This window comes from Hibiscus syriacus, unplaced genomic scaffold, assembly GCF_006381635.1.
Source record: "Hibiscus syriacus cultivar Baekdansim isolate YM2019G1 unplaced genomic scaffold, ASM638163v2 tig00111834_pilon, whole genome shotgun sequence".
Lineage (NCBI taxonomy): Eukaryota > Viridiplantae > Streptophyta > Magnoliopsida > Malvales > Malvaceae > Hibiscus > Hibiscus syriacus.
The window spans coordinates 921,624-937,460 of NW_024063192.1; the positions used below are offsets into that span (position 1 = coordinate 921,624).

A 15,837-nucleotide genomic window follows, 5' to 3' on the forward strand; every position below is an offset into this window, starting at 1 on the left:
GGGCACTATAAATTTGGAGAGTTGAAGAAGTTGAGTAGGCTTGGTAATTTCAAGCCAAGGTGGAGATTTGTTAGATTTGTCTAGAAATTAAGTTGACAAGTTGAAAATTTCATCTTGGTTGGTGGTCAAATTTTGAACATGTGAATTTCATATTTGATGGCTAACTTGTACACATTGGAAAATTCTTTGGTAGGTCCAAACTTTGAACATATTTTTCTTAAAACTCAACTATAAATAGGCCTAAGTATTTCCATTAGAAATCATCCCAAAAACAAGTTCTCTCTTCCTCTTGTAATATTGGCGATATAGTGAAGTTATCATCCGGTGTGGTGCCCGAGAAGTAAACGATATTCTCGTCGAACCTCGTAAATTTGGTGTGTTCTCTCCTTTATTGTTTTTATTCGATTCTTTTCTATTGTGTTTCAATATTCAATAATTTGACAGATTTATCCGCTGTGCAACCTTTGGTGGTTTTAATCTTGACATTTTAGGTCAATTTTAAAACTACGTTCGTGTGAGAAATAACTCGTTTTCCCCAACAGAACTTGCCTTTGGCCATTGGAGAAATTTTCACCGTTGCCGTCCTTATGGCTCTCGGTAAAAGAAAAGTTGTGATTTTGATGCCATAAATCTTTTTAAAGCTAATAAATTGGTGTTGATCGGCTGTTTTGGTACTGTAATTCTTGTTTAGGTACTGCAATTGATCAAGGGGAAGCCCCGGAATACTATTTCCAAAAGTACCCTGACGAGAATCCAATTTTAGGGTTCTTCACTTGGAGATGGGTTCTCGCCCTTGGATTTGATCACATGTTTTCATCTCCAATCTTCCTTGGAACTTTGGTTCTTCTTGGTACATCATTAATGGACTGTATTTACACAACACAGATCTCTCTTGTTAAAGTTGCAAGAAGGTTTGATGTTTTTTTAGTGACTTCTTGTCTTGTTCTTGAATGTGTTGGAAATGTTTAATACTTTGGGAAATCATATTTTTTGCAGATGGAGCTTTCTGCAATTGGCTGATGGTATCCGAAAACAGGAATTCTCGGATACGCTTCCTCGAGCATCGGTTAAAGATTTGGCCTATTCTCATGGGAGCTGGATACGAGGTTTATGTTTCCTTCAATAATCATTGCAGAAATCTAATTGCAGGAATCTGAATTGTGTTGCCACTATGTACATTGTTTGATCAATGCAGGTTTTCTTGAAAGGACCGTCGTTGTATGCTTTTAAGGGGCTGGCCGGTCGATTTGCGCCGATCGGAGTACATTTAGCAATGCTGCTGATAATGGCTGGTGCAACTCTTAGTGCAACCGGGAGCTTCCGAGGGTCTGTCACCGTTCCGCAGGGACTGAATTTCGTTATGGGAGATGTACTCGGTCCGATGGGGTTTCTTTCCACCCCTACCAATGCTTTCAATACCGAAGTTCATGTGAACAGATTCTACATGGACTACTACGATAGCGGAGAGGTAAAATGTTCATTTTCTTTGCTGTTTGAAGATGCATAAAGTAGAGCCTTTTCATTTTGAAAGGCAATATAGTTTCATTTCGTTAGTAGAAGAGAAAGTAGACAGGCTCTTCATTGAGATACGCAAACATCAAACCCGAACCCGCTATACTAGAACTCGACTACCTTCAACTTCCCCGAAGCAGACCCCAGCTTGACGTATTTAAGGCACAACAGAAAGTTTGTTGCCACAGAACACGAAACATATTAAAGTTGAGATTTAGAAGCGTCTGAATCTTGCATAAATACAAAGCATGTAATCCGAACTAGCTTAAGATTATCGTTATGCCTTCTGCTTTTGGAATTTTTCCTGTTAGTTAATAGCTTCCTAGCATTTTTCCCGCTTAACTATGCTTAATTTTATTCATTGTTACTTTATTTAACGATCTATTCTTTTAATTTGTGTCCATTGTTGCAGGTTTCACAGTTTCATACCGACCTATCACTGCTCGATATCAACGGGAAGGAAGTAATGAGGAAAACACTTAGTGTAAATGACCCCTTAAGGTACGGTGGAATCACCATATACCAGACAGATTGGAGTTTTTCGGCACTGCAGATACTTAAGGACGATGAAGGACCATTCAATTTGGCAATGGCACCTCTAACGGTCAATGGCGACAAGAAGCTTTTCGGGACCTTTCTACCCGTAGGGGACACCGATTCTCCTAACGTCAAGGGAATGTACGTATAAATCTTTTTCAGCTTCGTCTTCATACTCGCAAACTTGTTATATGAAAAGCTCCTTTCTGATACTTTCAAGTTCTACTTTACTGAGTTAAACAAATCAAAGCCCGAAGGCATTTGATTATGCTTTTATGGTCAATGGCTGCATTTCTTCCCCTTTTCTGCTATTCTTTTTCCTGATCTGTGCTCTTTTGATCAACTGGAACTTCAGATCGATGCTCGCTCGTGATCTGCAGTCTATTGTCCTATACGATAAACAAGGGAAATTTGCCGGAGTGCGACGACCTAACTCTAAGCTTCCTATAGAGATCGACGGAACAAAAATCGTCATCGTCGATGCAATTGGCAGTAGTGGTCTTATTTTATCCATGTATATGTGTATTACATCTTCTGAAATTTTCATCTTCTACTGAATCTTATTTTATTCAGACTGATCCAGGGGTCCCTACAGTGTATGCTGGTTTTGGTGCTCTAATGCTCACAACTTGCATCAGTTACTTATCTCATGCACAGGTGAAGAAATATGAAAAACATACATGTATATGTGTGTGTGTGTGTGTGTATTACCATTGATCTAAATATGATCGGAATCATCATGTGTTTATGTATTCAGTATCTTTCTTCTTTGTGCATATAAGATATGGGTATTGCAAGATGGGACAACAATAATAGTTGGGGGAAAGACGAATCGAGCCAAGGCCGAATTTCCAGACGAGATGAACCGTTTGCTCGATCAGATTCCTGAGATAGTCGAGTCTTCCATTTCCAAGCAACCTGATAGCATCGGTGGCTAATTTTTGAGGTATTGGATGGGCAACAATGAGCATTCATCCTTGCTACAGTTTTGATGTTTCGGGTAAAATCAAGATATTGTTCCATTTCGATTTCATAAAATCCAGTGAGATGTTATGTGCCCTAGCCATGGACAACACCAAATTCACAACTCGTGCAGCCAGTGTGAGCAAAAACTGAATGAAATGTATATTTTACAAAGAATCCAATACCATTCTTTTACACTTATGTTTTCTAACATGTTCTCTGTTCATAACAAACGTCATACGTTATTATTGGTTTAACATGTACCAATTTATATATATATATATACACACACCAATCCTATTCAGCAATTATATGCCAAATATATTCAGCAACTACATTTACAGAAGTTTGATACACTATTGTTGTCCCAAGTAAGGATACGAGACTGTGACCTTACATAGACCCCTAAATATCGATTACATGCTATCAGATTATACGAGGCCCCATCGTGGGGTGATGCACACCTGTGTGAACCCTATACCGATGCTACTTGCAAGGCTTCTTCGCGTTTTATGTCGATCACCTTGATTAGGGCGTCTTCCACAACCTGGTTAATACAGATATCGACAATATATATTATTATTTCGCAGTTTGCATGATATAAGCACCTTGATCAATAAATAGCATGATATATACTACCTTATCTGGTGTGGAGGCACCAGATGTAACGCCAATTTCTATCTCGACCAGCACTCCGTGCTGGACATCACGACATTCACATAATTAGACCAAGAAATAGAAATGAAAATACCTTTTTCTAGGCTTAAAAACGTCCAAGTTAATTAAGAACTGATTCCTTTGCATTCGAACTTACTTTCAATTCGTGAGCTATTCTGTTTCCTGGACCTATTCTCTGCTCACTGTCGATCCAATATGAAGGGATCCCACGGTCCTCCTAAATTTCCTGAAGGTGTGATGTGTTGCTTGAATTCCACCCACCAGCCACTAACATGAGATCCAGATCTTCTTCAACCAACTTATACATTGCATCTTGTCACTCCTAAAAAATGGATAACACAAAAATCGGTATGCAATCAGTCGAGGCGCAAGGACTACTAGCTAATGGTGTAAATTCTTCCATAAGAAAACATCACAATACATGATAACCAAACTATCACAAAACATTCAACTTACCTGTGTTGCATCACTAATTGTGTTAAAGCTTAAGATGCAGTTGCGATTGTCTCCTCGTGAGCATATTTACCATGAGTGATGGAAGTGTAGTCCCCTCTCTTGTGCTTATCTGCTACATTCCATACCTACATAGAAATAACATTTCAATGTCGAAATATTCATACAAGTGTCGAATGCAAGTATGAACTCGAGATACGAGTCCGGATAACATAGATCACCATGAATTAGTTGTGATGACAGCAAACCAGTTTTGGCAGAAGGTGTCTTAGTTACCCAAGGACAAGTTGTATCAACAATTTGAACATTTTTGTCATTCAAAACCACCATCTTATAGACAAGTTCCGCCGATGACAGCAAACTAGTGTACTATCTGTTCGTGAGCTCGAGAGTTTCCTCCTTGTGCCCGAAACCTTTCCGATTATAATTCTGGCTCTTCGTCAGGCTCCGCCGGAAAGACTTCGCGTCGAAGTTATCCTGCTCCGCGGCAACAGGAGGCGAATCGCCGGAGCATCTGACGGAGAAAGGCTTCCGGTAAGGAATAGCTACGGATCTTCCGGCAAAGCTATCGGAACCTGTACGGATGTAGATACCACATAGTTGCAGGGTAAATAAAGTTCCAAAATCTCACATTTTTGCTGGCAATTTCAAGCTCATGCTTGTGCAATTTTGGTAAGATTTGGACAATGAATGTGTAGCTGTTTGAATTGAATCATAGGTAAGCAATGCAGATTAGAGAACAGGATCTATGATTACATATGTGAACAATTAAGTGTATAGAATGTTTTCTGCTGTCTTTTTTATCGAAAAATGGCGGATTCGAGTAGAATTGTGTGCCGATAAAGCGATTTATGCAGTGATGAACTTAAGTAGTTCTCGGATATAAGCTTGTTCGTTATGATTGATTCGTAGTTGGTAAATCAGATATGGTTATGCTCATCCCCCTAACATGTAATCGTTTCCCTATGGTCGTTGTCGAATGTTTTTATCACTAGGAACAACGAAAAGCAGCTCGGAGGTAGCTGGAACGATCTCGAACAAAGCGGATTCAAAAGATGAGGATCTTGCTTTCGTCGCTGGTGCAACTGGCAGGGTAGGCTCTCGAACAGTCAGGTTAAACACTCTCTGTCGGCTTCACTTGAAATTTGAACGACCGGATGTGCGGTTTCTAAAATGTGCGTAGCTCATGACTCTTCAGGGAGCTTTTGAAACTCTGTTTCTGAGTTAGAGCTGGAGTTAGGAGTGCTCAGAGAGCTGAAAGTCTTGTGCAGGTTTCTGTTCTACGTACTTGTTTAAGTATTAATCTTTTATTGTCTCGATTTCTAAGTTATACTTATATTGAAGAGAAACTTGTATGCAGAGTGTCAAGCAGATGAAGCTCGATGCCGAGGGAACTACACGTTAGGAAAAGAGAGCCTAGGAACATCGGTTTCTTCGTACACTAAGATTTATTATTTAAACCATATAGGACAGTATTATAGCAAAATTCTAGAACATTGCAATTCGATAATAATGCTCTCATGGCTAGTAACAGATAATCTTTGTTCTTTAGACCAGCTTTAGAAAAGCCTGAAATTGTGGAAGTTGACTTAGAGAAACAAGATAGGATCGTACCAGCCATAGGCAATGCAGCAGTGGTCATATGCAGCATCTGTGCCAGTGAGAAGGAAGTTTTCGATATTACTGGGCCATACCGCATCGACTACCAGGCCACAAAGAATCTTATCGATGCAGGTAAACAAACTGGAGAACCGCTAGCATATCTGCGAGTTTGCATCTATTCTTGATATTAAGCTGAATCTTCTTCTTTTTCCCCTGGCGGAGCAGCAAATGTGGCAAAGGTTAACCACTTTATTTTGGTTTCATCTTTGGGAACAAATAAAGTTGGATTTCCTGCAGCTATTCTCAAGTGAGTCCCTTCTTTTAAGGTTTACTTGCATAAAAGATTGCCCTTATATATGCTTTATTTGAAATAGATTGGTGCCAAGATTTAGTGTTTTAATTTGTCCTTTTATCATTTTTTGTTCGAGTTTAAGTTTTTTTTTTTTGGGGGGGGGGGGGTCCTCGTCTGGAAGAGGAAAGCAGAAGAAGCGCTCATCGCAAGTGGTCTTCCCTACACCGTAAGCACATCTAGAAATACCTGCAAATTTAGTAGATCACAAGAAGTAGAGAGGAATGATATTGATATCTAGAAATACCAGCAACCCCCACGGAGGAGCTGTTAAAGAAAAAGCTTCGGAAACGAGGCCTCTCTCTCCCTATGCTACGTAAGCCAATCTATTTAATAGTAGGTGAGTTATCGCCTTCATATCAAGTACGTTAAAGATAAGAGCTGATTTGATTTTAATAGCTATGACGACATGAAGTTACCTAGCTCTCCTAGTCCAACACCAAGTGGGCTGAAAGAAGTGAGTTCCAGTGCCTCTGCACCAGTAGAAAATATCTCAACTCCCGCTGGAGGGAGCAGTGCGAAGACAGCTGTGGCTACTGGCACCAGTGACAAGGATTCATCCAAGCCGACCTATCTCTCACCCAATTATGCGTAAGCTTGCTACTGTATTTGGGGGTTTCCCTTTGGCTGATTCTCCTTATCGAAGCAGTCAACTTCAAAATCACCATTTCTTCTCTTCATCCCATTCATGGTAGTGCTCCAACAATTTCAGGTATGATGATCTTAAGCCCCCTTCATCACCATCTCCCAGAGCACCGGCAACTGCACCAACAGAAGGTGAGTCCCAAGGTGCTACATTGTCAGGAAACAGCACGCCTCAACCTCCGGTAACAGATAAACCAAGTGATGAACAGCATGATACCGATGTTCCGAAAACATAGTAGAGCGTTACTTCCTCTTTCCGATTCGAATATATTTTATATAAGGATGTATCCAGTTAGATATTTTCCTTTTTCAAACACATTTTCTTCAGGTAGCTTAAAAACCGAAAAAACAAGTATACATGCACTTGCATTGCATGATGCGCGCTGCTTCCTATTTCTGATTTTCGTTCTCTATTCGAGAAAGAAGATCGGAGTCTGGATGCTGGGACTTGAGAAGATCTGTAGAGTATAGAAACTGTATGAAGTGGTGATGTTGCATCTTTGATCGGGGAATTCTGTGTTGGAAGAGAGAAAAATCTCACTTAACCGGAAAGAACAAAGCATTGCAGTCTCAAACTACTCGAGCGTATATGAACGTCTAGACCCGGTATCATCCGAGAAGAACGAACAAGCCAGACCTGTATACATGTTCGATCATCTAACTTGTGGTGTCATTTGAGGGATATCTATTCTAATACTCTCAACTATTTGACAATGAATGTTCAATTACTTTGTTGCAAGTGACGGTTCTTAAACAGGTGATCTCTAAGAATAACAATCATTTCTTTGATTCGTGTATCATCGTATAAAATTATTAATTACACATCGTTGGAGTCCCACATTAATATATACATGGTTGGTGTAATGGATTTGTTTTTTTTAAATAATTTTCTCATTATGTGAATAATTAAAGGTAAAAACTTTTATTTTAAAAACATAAATAACTCAGAATTTCTTTTTATTATTTTAACTTTTGTTAAATTTAAATAAAAAGTCAAGAGTAAAGGTGGGGTCCAGTTCAACGACTCTATCCCCAACGGTCAAAATCCCAAAGTCTTTTCTTTTAAACATAGAAACTAGCCGTTACTTTTTTTCCTTTGTAAAGACCCCCAAAACCTCGTTCACTTTAACAATGGCATCACCGGCCAAGATTTCTTCTTCTTCTTCTCCGTCATCGTGTAAAATGAACTCTCATCTGAAAAAATCCGAACTCAACGATCCTACAAGAAGGAGTTTCAGTGGAAACCCTTTTGCGAAGCCGTCCGTTATCACGAATCGCAGAGCATTTAACCCGACCACTCCGGCTAATAGTCCTTCAGGTTCCGTTTTCTTTTCTGGTTTCTTGCTTTCTTTCTTGAGTTTTCTTTGAAGTAATTATCTGTGTTTGTTAGTGTTCTAAACATTTCGGGTATGAAATAAAAATAAATCGATGCGTTAGTTGGCTGTTTATGTTTGGGTTTTGCAGGAATTCAAGTTTGGCTATGAATTTTTGTTAGAAGTATTAATCGTCAGCTACGAGAATCAGTAAAGAATAAATTTTTGTTGCAAACAAGAAAAAAATTATAAATCGTAGGGCCAAAGCTAAAAACTTTTTGTTAAAAGGGTTTAGATTGAATTTGAGAGGGGCTAGATATGTAATTTTTCCATTTAACCAAGGTGTTGAAAAGACTTGCCTTGAGTTGTTAACTTTTAAAAGGGGCTAAAATGACAATTTTCCATTTTAAATTTTGATTTTGGGAGGGTTACAAGGACTTAAAAGTTTTATGATTTTGGGAGGGATTGAGGATGTAGTTTCACCCATCTAACCAAAGGGCCCCTGCATGTTTGGAAAATACACATTTGAAGTTTGAACCATGATAGTTGATTCAAATTGAACTGAGTTCTAATAGGAAGAGTCATAGTTAGAGCAGTTGCAATGGAGATTTTCCTGGAAAAGAAACAGTGCTAGTTATGGTTCTGACGTACTGATGCTATGTTTGTTTTTATCAACTTCCAGATTTTCCTCGAAGACATTCCACTAGCCGAGAAAGTGTAGCTTCTTTACCTGATCATGGCAAGGAGAACACTCAAGGCTCGAATCCGAAACCGACCAGCCTCAAATCACCTGCTCTTTCCAAGTGTAAGAAGAATTTCATGTCGCCAACGATCTCAGCAGCTTCGAAGATCAACACATCACCAAGAAAGCAAATCTTGGTAGAGAGAAATGAGTCAGTTCGATCTTCTGTTTCATTGTCCAATGTGAAAGGCCTAATCATGGAAGATAACGAGTCAACACCAGAGATCGCTTTGCAGCAGAAAAAGGCATCATTCTCCGATGTTAAAAGCGTCATCATGGAAGATACCAAGTCGAAACGGGAGATTGGTCCTAACCAGAAGAAGGTATCGTTCTCTGATGTTGAAAGCATAATCATTGAAGGCACTGAATTAACCCAAGAGATCAGTTTGAACCAGAAAGTCTCATTCTCTGATGTTAAGAGTGTCATGATGGTAGATACCGAGTCAAAACCGGAGATTGGTCCGAAACAGAAGAAGGTTTCGTTCTCTGATGTTGAAAGCATAATCATTGAAGGCACTGAATCAACCCCAGAGATCAGTTTGAACCAGAAGGTCTCATTCTCCGATGTTAAGAGTGTCATGATGGAAGATACCGAGTCAAAACCGGAGATTGGTCCGAACCAGAAGAAGTTTTCGTTCTCTGATGTTGAAAGCATAATCATTGAAGGCACTGAATCAATCCCAGACATTAGTTTGAACCAGAAGGTCTCATTCTCCGATGTTAAAAGTGTCATCATGGACGATACCGATTCGAAACCGGAGATTGGTTCCAACCAGAAGATGGTTACGTTCTCCGATGTTGAAAGGACTGAATCAACCCCAGAGGTTAGTTTGAATCAGAAGGTGACATTTGCTTTCAACGATTCAACTCTACCGTACTTGACTCATGATTCACAAATTAGTCATCATGAAAACGAGGAACCTTTGAAAGGCGATGAAGATCTCGATTATAAGGAGACTGAGAATGATTCTGATCTGGTACCGGAGACCGTTACAGAAGAAAAGGATTCAGTTAATGTGGATCCACTGATGGTTCCTTATGACCCTAAAACCAACTACCTTTCTCCGAGGCCTCAGTTTCTTCGTTATAGACCGAATCCTCGAATTGGGCTTCTTCGGGAAAGAGAAGGCATGCAGCTCGATGAACTCTTTGCGTCTGAAAGCTATTCAGACAATGATGTTACTGCAGAAACACCAACCGAAGGTTCGCCAAGAGACTCAGAGGATGTTTCTTCAGAAGAAACAATGGAAGAAGAACACGACGAGGAGAAGCTTCATGTATCCGAACCAAACCCGAGTTTGAATGATAAAAGAATGTCTAAGCCACGTTTTCCCACCAGATCGAAGTACATTACTTTGCTTCTGTTTCTGAGTTTTGTTTGCTTTTCAGTTCTAGTGGTTAATTCTCCAGCCTTTACTCATGGAATAGAAGAAATAAGCAACTATCAGGTCCCGCAAGAAGTTTCAGAATATGCGAAAGCGTACTTCGGTCGATTCACTCGGAATCTGCAGCACAGGTCAGCTAGCTTATTGTCTTATGTTTCAGAAATCGTTTCCGGTTCAAGAGAAATGCACAAACTGGATCCTATTCAGTATGCTAATTTGAGTCGGTTGATGGAGGATCATATGGTTGAGAGGCAACTAATGTTCGACTCCGGTTCAACGGAGCCGATATGGGAGAGAGATGCTGGAACCGAACTACTGGATGACAAGCATTATCAAGAGATTGAAGCAGATGAGGTAGTAGATGAAGATGATGATGAACAAGAAGACCAAGAGAGTGAAGCTTCTGAAAACTCGGAACTAGTATCGGAACAACCTGATGCAGTGCATCAAGGGATTGAGGATGAAGTTATTGAATCGGATCATTTAGAGGTAGAGGAAAGCAAAGAAGCTGAATTTGCAGGTTGGCAGGAAGCTGAACATCAGAGCAATGTTGAGACTAAAAACCAGCAATGCATAATCTCGCCGCAGGCTACTGAAATTCAACATGATATACCCGAAACTAGGGACCCTGACGGTGGCTTGAACAACATCGTTGAAACATTGTTCCCTGAAGAAGTGAAGTCTGAGGATCTCAAAACTGAAGATCCCAAAGTTGGCTATAACAACATTGGTGAAACGTTGTTCCCCGAAGAAGTGAAGTATGAGGATCACAAAAACGAAGATTCCACCGACAACTCTCAAAGTTCTGAAGCTGTAGATATAGTTAATGGGCAGGAAGAACAATCAATTAATAATGTGACGGGTCTTGCTTTACTGTTGTGTCTATTACTACTAGCTTCAGCTTTCATCTACGCAAAGAGAGAAAAGCCCTCCAGGCCAAATGTTTCTATGCCGTGCCAGAAATCCGAATGCAGTCCAGTTTCGGTTGACTCAAAGGATACGATCACCGAAAAAGTATCCTCCAAGAATTGGCAGACAGAAGTAGACATGGCTGATGAGTCGTGCCCCTCTGAAATGATGAGTAGCTACGCAAAGAGCTCATCATATTACAGCAACAGACTCAAGGAATCGAATGAGCCATGCCCATCAGAAATGAATAGCTCTGAGAGGACCTCTTCATCTTACAGCAACAAAGGAGGCAAGGAATCAAATCAATATCAGAGCCAAGAAAGGAAAGCTAGGAAGACCTACAGGAGAGAATCTCTTGCTTCATCGGATTACTCGACGGGTTCACCTTCCTATGGCAGTTTTACCACGTATGAGAAGAAAACTAGCAAGCATGTAAGTACATCATAGCTATCTTTGTTAACTTGTCCAAAAATGAGATTCTGTTTCTTACACTTTCTGGTTATATTTTTCGTTTTGAAGGGGGGAAGAGATGATGAGATAGTTACTCCAGTCCGACGTTCAAGCAGAATCCGAAATCAGGTTACATCTCCATGATGATGATTGGCAAATTATATCTTGTGTTTGTAACGGTTTCACTGCTGTGCAATTCTAGTGTGAATGTTTCACTGTCATTAGATGCTAACATAGATTAGAGGTTAATCGTCCTGTGAACAAATCTCATTCTTTTTTAATAGAAGAGTTTATGATGGTGCAAAGTTGATTCGTAATGTCTCAAAACTACTAAAACAAGCTCGTATCGGAACTTTCTTAAAGGGATCACATCGAAAGCTTTCACTAATTCGGGTTTACGATAGAATTTGTCATAGATAAAGAAATGTACATAGCACTTGGATTGTCCATAAAAAGAAACCTGTAATCCAATCATTTCATATGATTCAGCAGCTTGTGGAAGAGAACTGATTTGTTGTGTAATTTGCTTTATATCAAAAAATCTAATGGCAACTAAAAGCACCCATACATACACATTAGTGACTTGAGCAAAGGGCAATCGTACCAGTCAGTATCTATGGAGGTCAAAAACTATTTTCGGTTTTTTGTCAGTTCTTCATACTCCGAGCCACACTTCGAGTCGATACTTCTTGTATGATAAATGTATCCTTCGATACTTGTTAACAAAGCTTCTTCCTGTACTTGCTCTTCATGAAAGTCAGTAGAAAATCCGTGAAAATGGCCTCATAATCTGGTATTTTGCCGTACCCTGAAAGAGCACGAAAAGAAAAGTGATTAAAGTCGTAATGCATCACATTAACCGTCGCAAAACCAGCCAAAAGCTGCAAAAATATCCTCCATCTACTTACCAGGAAAGTAATTAATGTCAATTACATAAAAGATGTCTCTTGTCCCATGCTCCCTGATCATATCTATATTGAACAATCGAAGACCCTGTAAAAGTACAATTAAATACATGCACTGATTAAAATCATACAACTCCGTCTGCCTAGCTTGATATCGTGAAGTAAACAACTTGCCAGCCGATGACGGAGCTCCTTTGAAAGTCTCTCCAGCAAAGGCAGTGGAGGAAGTTCTGCAACAAGAATGAAATTTGAATTCGAGCTCCACATATGGAAATCGTATACATGCATATCATATACTAGTCACATACCAGCAATGTCAGGGTCCAAATCCGCATCATCAGCAGAAGCAGCAGCCGATGAAACCCTCGGAAAAGGAAAAATACCGGGAACATCTGCAAGCTGACATTTGGTGACGTTGGGAAGAGAGTACCTCCTTACGACCTTAATGGCATCCCCGACATTGTAGATTTTAAAAAGAATACCGCCTGTGATGAGAGAAACACAGATTATATCCGAATAACTAGTAAAAGTATGGCTACAGAGAAAACGGTGAGGTTCACAAATCCACTGTGACAGTATACCATGGTTCACAAACTCTTGTAGAACAAATGGAGGCTCGAGTTTAGACAGAGAGGACCAATCATACAAAAGAAACAGCTCGTGGGACTTGGCACTTCCATCCACTAGTAGCGGTTTAGCAACTGAAATGATGAAATAAAACATGTATACAATCAACAGAACATACAATTAGAAATAATTCCCTCTGTAGTTCATGTGTTAAGTTCATTAGTATCCATGAATATACAGCTGTTCTTATCTAACAACGTAGCGGTTGAGAGCAGATTTCGTAATACTTAAGGGGAAATGGTGTCTGAACTTTAAAACCAGATATAGAGGTTAACCACCAATACCAAATACATAGAAACAGAAGATACCTAAGGGTAACTTCAGGCCAGCTTTAGCTGCTTCATCGGGGATGGATAGCTGATCTTTCATGATAACCATTTGTCTCGGAACACAAACTCTGCCTACAACAACAAACAGCCATGGTTATCAAGCAATCATGTTTCCCACAACTGCTATAGTTTGATGTAGTGATACCGCAATTACCGTCGAATTCTGACAAGTTTAAATCAACCACATTCTGGAGCATTGAGTGGCGATTGTATACATGTTGTATTGCATCTGGAGGATCAATAACAGCTACTTCTGGATGTGTTTGTCCGTAATCCTTCAAGAATAAAATATATATCATAAAAACTCGGCCATTTTTACAGCATGCCATAACTCCGAAAACTTTTCCTGTTTTTCAGCAGTTTCATGTGAATGGCTCCGTCGAACTGTTGGATAAAAATTAACCGATTTCCTCCAAACAGAACCGAAATCACCGGCTCCAAGACATGCATCAAGTGTCAAGAAGGATGATATTCGTAAAACATATCTACCAGCATCACCATTAGAAATGCAAGGCAAAAGGACTCAGAAAGCAAAACAACCACTTTATTTTATTCTTAGAACATGAATCCGAAATTGGCAAAGGCAAGTTCTACACTTTCGATAAAATGCGGTGTTTGATTAGCTTGGTGTACCGAGCAACATGAACTAAATGAATGTGTTCACTAGAAATCAAGGATGAACAACCCGAAAGCTTCTTAAAATCTCAAAACTTCAAGAAACGAAGCAATTGTTGTGAGCAAGAATTATGCATACTATCAGAATAAAAAGGTTTAAGATTAAGGGAATTTGTTGTTGAACAAAAACGTGGCCGATGAATGTCTGGCATCAATTCACAGCAACAGTGGTAACTCAAATACAGCACTGCGTATCCAATTCCTTGTCCAATGTAAAACGAATAAATGGAGACGAACCTCAACAATATCGATCCACTCCTTCCCAGACAGCTGGAAGAAGCATAAAATCCATCAGTCATTTACTAGGTTTGAGATAAACAAAAGACACAGAATATTAACCTATAATCTGGCTACAAAACCAGAATCATTGCTGATAGGAAAACCTATAAAACTACTTCAACCTTTTCATACAGATAGTTGGAAGTTGCACTAACCTTGTGTAAAATAATGTCAAAGGGACCCTGATCCGACAGTGGCCGGTTCACATCAATGGCGACAAACGATATCCCCCTTTTGCTGCACCAACCACAAAGATATTCTAATCAAGGTTCTTGAATGTCAATGCAGAAATAACCAATTCAGAACGTTCCTTACTACTGAAATTAATAAAAGTCATCCATGTGAGACTCTCGACCTCATTCGACATCTATACTCCTAATTAAGAATCAAAGAAAATCTGGGACTAGTTTGATCTTGGTCTGGTTTTTCAAGTATCAAAGATACAAGAAAAGCTCAATTTATAAATTATGCATACATGTTCACACAAAGGGATACAATAACATATATACACTACAGAGACAACTACAGCCAAATGCAATACTAAACCAGACATGTTAAAGCCATTTTCTACATCAATATGCATAAAAACAAAGTCATAAACTCAACATACATACATACATACATATATGGAAAGTGATGTGGATATTCGAGTAATATACCAAGCCAAGCGCTCAAACTCTGGTTGCAAGAAACTCTTTTTCTTCTTTAATGTCAAAGCATACCCAACAACAAGTTTCTGCTCTTCTTCTTCCTCACCTTCTGCACCAAATTGTTCCCCCTTTAACCTCATCTCTACTCTCTTTTCTTCTTTCTTTTTTTGGTTTCTGGGTTCTTCTTCCCTTTGACAACCTCTTTATCTGGGGATTGCTCTCCAAGAAATGACACAATCTCTGCAACTAAATGTTTATATTTCTCTCTGAAATGGAGGTTTCAGAACCAAGAACTCAAGGAAACAAATTTGGGTAATGGATTATTGAAGAAAAAAATCAGTTTTTTTTTAGCAGAATCAAAGATAAGGAAAGATTGGATTTTGGGGGGGAAAGAATTGAACTTTGAGTATAAAATACTGAGAGAAACAAAACTATGGTACTAGGATTGGTGCACAAGCATTGCTCTTTGTTGATTATATATATGGAAAGAGGACCTATGAGCAGCAGGGGAAGGTTTGGAAAGTAAAATATTCCCATTTTACCCCTACCATCCCCATAACTCGTGGGAAATTTCCAACCATGTTGCAGTCCGGCTTAATTAATCATCACAGATCAACACTAATTATTCCCCAGTTCTTATACATTTTATGCTTCTTCCATTGACAAAAAATAAGATACCATATGCATTACGTATGAAAAATTACTATTAGCATCTATACTATTAAATAGCGGTCTGTTATCGAAATGACAATTATTATATAACAATAAAGATATTATTTGAAATTGTTATTGTACAATCACGATAGTCGTAATAACATCCACTATTATACAATC

The 15,837-nt window shown here is 39.2% G+C and overlaps 3 protein-coding genes and 2 long non-coding RNA genes across 7 annotated transcripts; 4 read left to right on the forward strand and 1 right to left on the reverse strand.

Moving 5' to 3' along the window:
* Positions 1–1,047: 1,047 nt before the first annotated feature.
* LOC120171478 (cytochrome c biogenesis protein CCS1, chloroplastic-like) lies at positions 1,048–3,007 on the forward strand. Of its 2 annotated transcripts, XR_005520876.1 has the most exons (5): positions 1,048–1,106; positions 1,196–1,468; positions 1,925–2,190; positions 2,405–2,706; positions 2,832–3,007. XR_005520876.1 is itself a non-coding variant. In XM_039179185.1 (4 exons), exons 1-4 carry the CDS (start codon positions 1,089–1,091, stop codon positions 2,604–2,606), a joined length of 759 nt encoding a protein of 252 aa, XP_039035116.1. In that variant the 5' UTR covers positions 1,048–1,088; the 3' UTR covers positions 2,607–2,708. The 2 variants fall into 2 exon arrangements, 1 of the variants encoding a protein (XP_039035116.1); XM_039179185.1 differs by lacking the exon at positions 2,832–3,007 and having other exon boundaries at positions 2,405–2,708.
* Positions 3,008–5,774: 2,767 nt separating this feature from the next.
* LOC120171638 lies at positions 5,775–6,298 on the forward strand. Its single transcript, XR_005520887.1, has 3 exons — positions 5,775–5,877; positions 5,971–6,052; positions 6,180–6,298. It is a non-coding gene; the product is annotated as an uncharacterized LOC120171638 (long non-coding RNA).
* A 36-nt stretch (positions 6,299–6,334) lies between these two features.
* On the forward strand, positions 6,335–6,960 carry LOC120171637. The gene is made up of 2 exons (XR_005520886.1): positions 6,335–6,410; positions 6,807–6,960. It is a non-coding gene; the product is annotated as an uncharacterized LOC120171637 (long non-coding RNA).
* An 893-nt stretch (positions 6,961–7,853) lies between these two features.
* Positions 7,854–11,834, forward strand: LOC120171634. Its single transcript, XM_039179315.1, has 5 exons — positions 7,854–8,057; positions 8,735–9,039; positions 9,499–10,882; positions 10,961–11,520; positions 11,608–11,834. Exons 1-5 carry the CDS (start codon positions 7,871–7,873, stop codon positions 11,680–11,682), a joined length of 2,511 nt encoding a protein of 836 aa, XP_039035246.1. The 5' UTR covers positions 7,854–7,870; the 3' UTR covers positions 11,683–11,834.
* Positions 11,835–12,024: 190 nt separating this feature from the next.
* On the reverse strand, positions 12,025–15,451 carry LOC120171635 (inositol-tetrakisphosphate 1-kinase 2-like). Of its 2 annotated transcripts, XM_039179316.1 has the most exons (10): positions 15,013–15,451; positions 14,509–14,590; positions 14,312–14,344; positions 13,554–13,674; positions 13,379–13,471; positions 13,025–13,144; positions 12,752–12,928; positions 12,618–12,673; positions 12,447–12,531; positions 12,025–12,346 (listed from the first exon to the last, which is right to left on the reverse strand). In XM_039179316.1, the coding sequence occupies exons 1-10, from the start codon at positions 15,141–15,143 to the stop codon at positions 12,258–12,260; spliced, it is 987 nt and encodes a 328-aa protein (XP_039035247.1). In that variant the 5' UTR covers positions 15,144–15,451; the 3' UTR covers positions 12,025–12,257. The 2 variants fall into 2 exon arrangements, with proteins under 2 accessions (XP_039035247.1, XP_039035248.1); XM_039179317.1 differs by lacking the exon at positions 14,312–14,344 and having other exon boundaries at positions 12,027–12,346; positions 15,013–15,445.
* Between the last annotated feature and the right edge of the window lie 386 nt (positions 15,452–15,837).

Coding starts and splice junctions, on each gene's coding strand:
- LOC120171478 (XM_039179185.1), top strand. Junction 1,469..1,924: donor ACTACTACGATAGCGGAGAG/GTAAAATGTTCA, acceptor CCATTGTTGCAG/GTTTCACAGTTTCATACCGA. Junction 2,191..2,404: donor TCTCCTAACGTCAAGGGAAT/GTACGTATAAAT, acceptor CTGGAACTTCAG/ATCGATGCTCGCTCGTGATC.
- LOC120171634 (XM_039179315.1), top strand. CDS start 7,871: ATGGCATCACCGGCCAAGATTTCTTCTTCTTCTTCTCCGTCATCGTGT. Junction 9,040..9,498: donor TCGCTTTGCAGCAGAAAAAG/GCATCATTCTCC, acceptor TTGAACCAGAAG/GTCTCATTCTCCGATGTTAA. Junction 10,883..10,960: donor TGAGGATCTCAAAACTGAAG/ATCCCAAAGTTG, acceptor ACAAAAACGAAG/ATTCCACCGACAACTCTCAA.
- LOC120171635 (XM_039179316.1), bottom strand. CDS start 15,143: ATGAGGTTAAAGGGGGAACAATTTGGTGCAGAAGGTGAGGAAGAAGAA. Junction 14,591..15,012: donor GAGTTTGAGCGCTTGGCTTG/GTATATTACTCG, acceptor TGGTTGGTGCAG/CAAAAGGGGGATATCGTTTG. Junction 12,674..12,751: donor TTTGGACCCTGACATTGCTG/GTATGTGACTAG, acceptor TTCTTGTTGCAG/AACTTCCTCCACTGCCTTTG.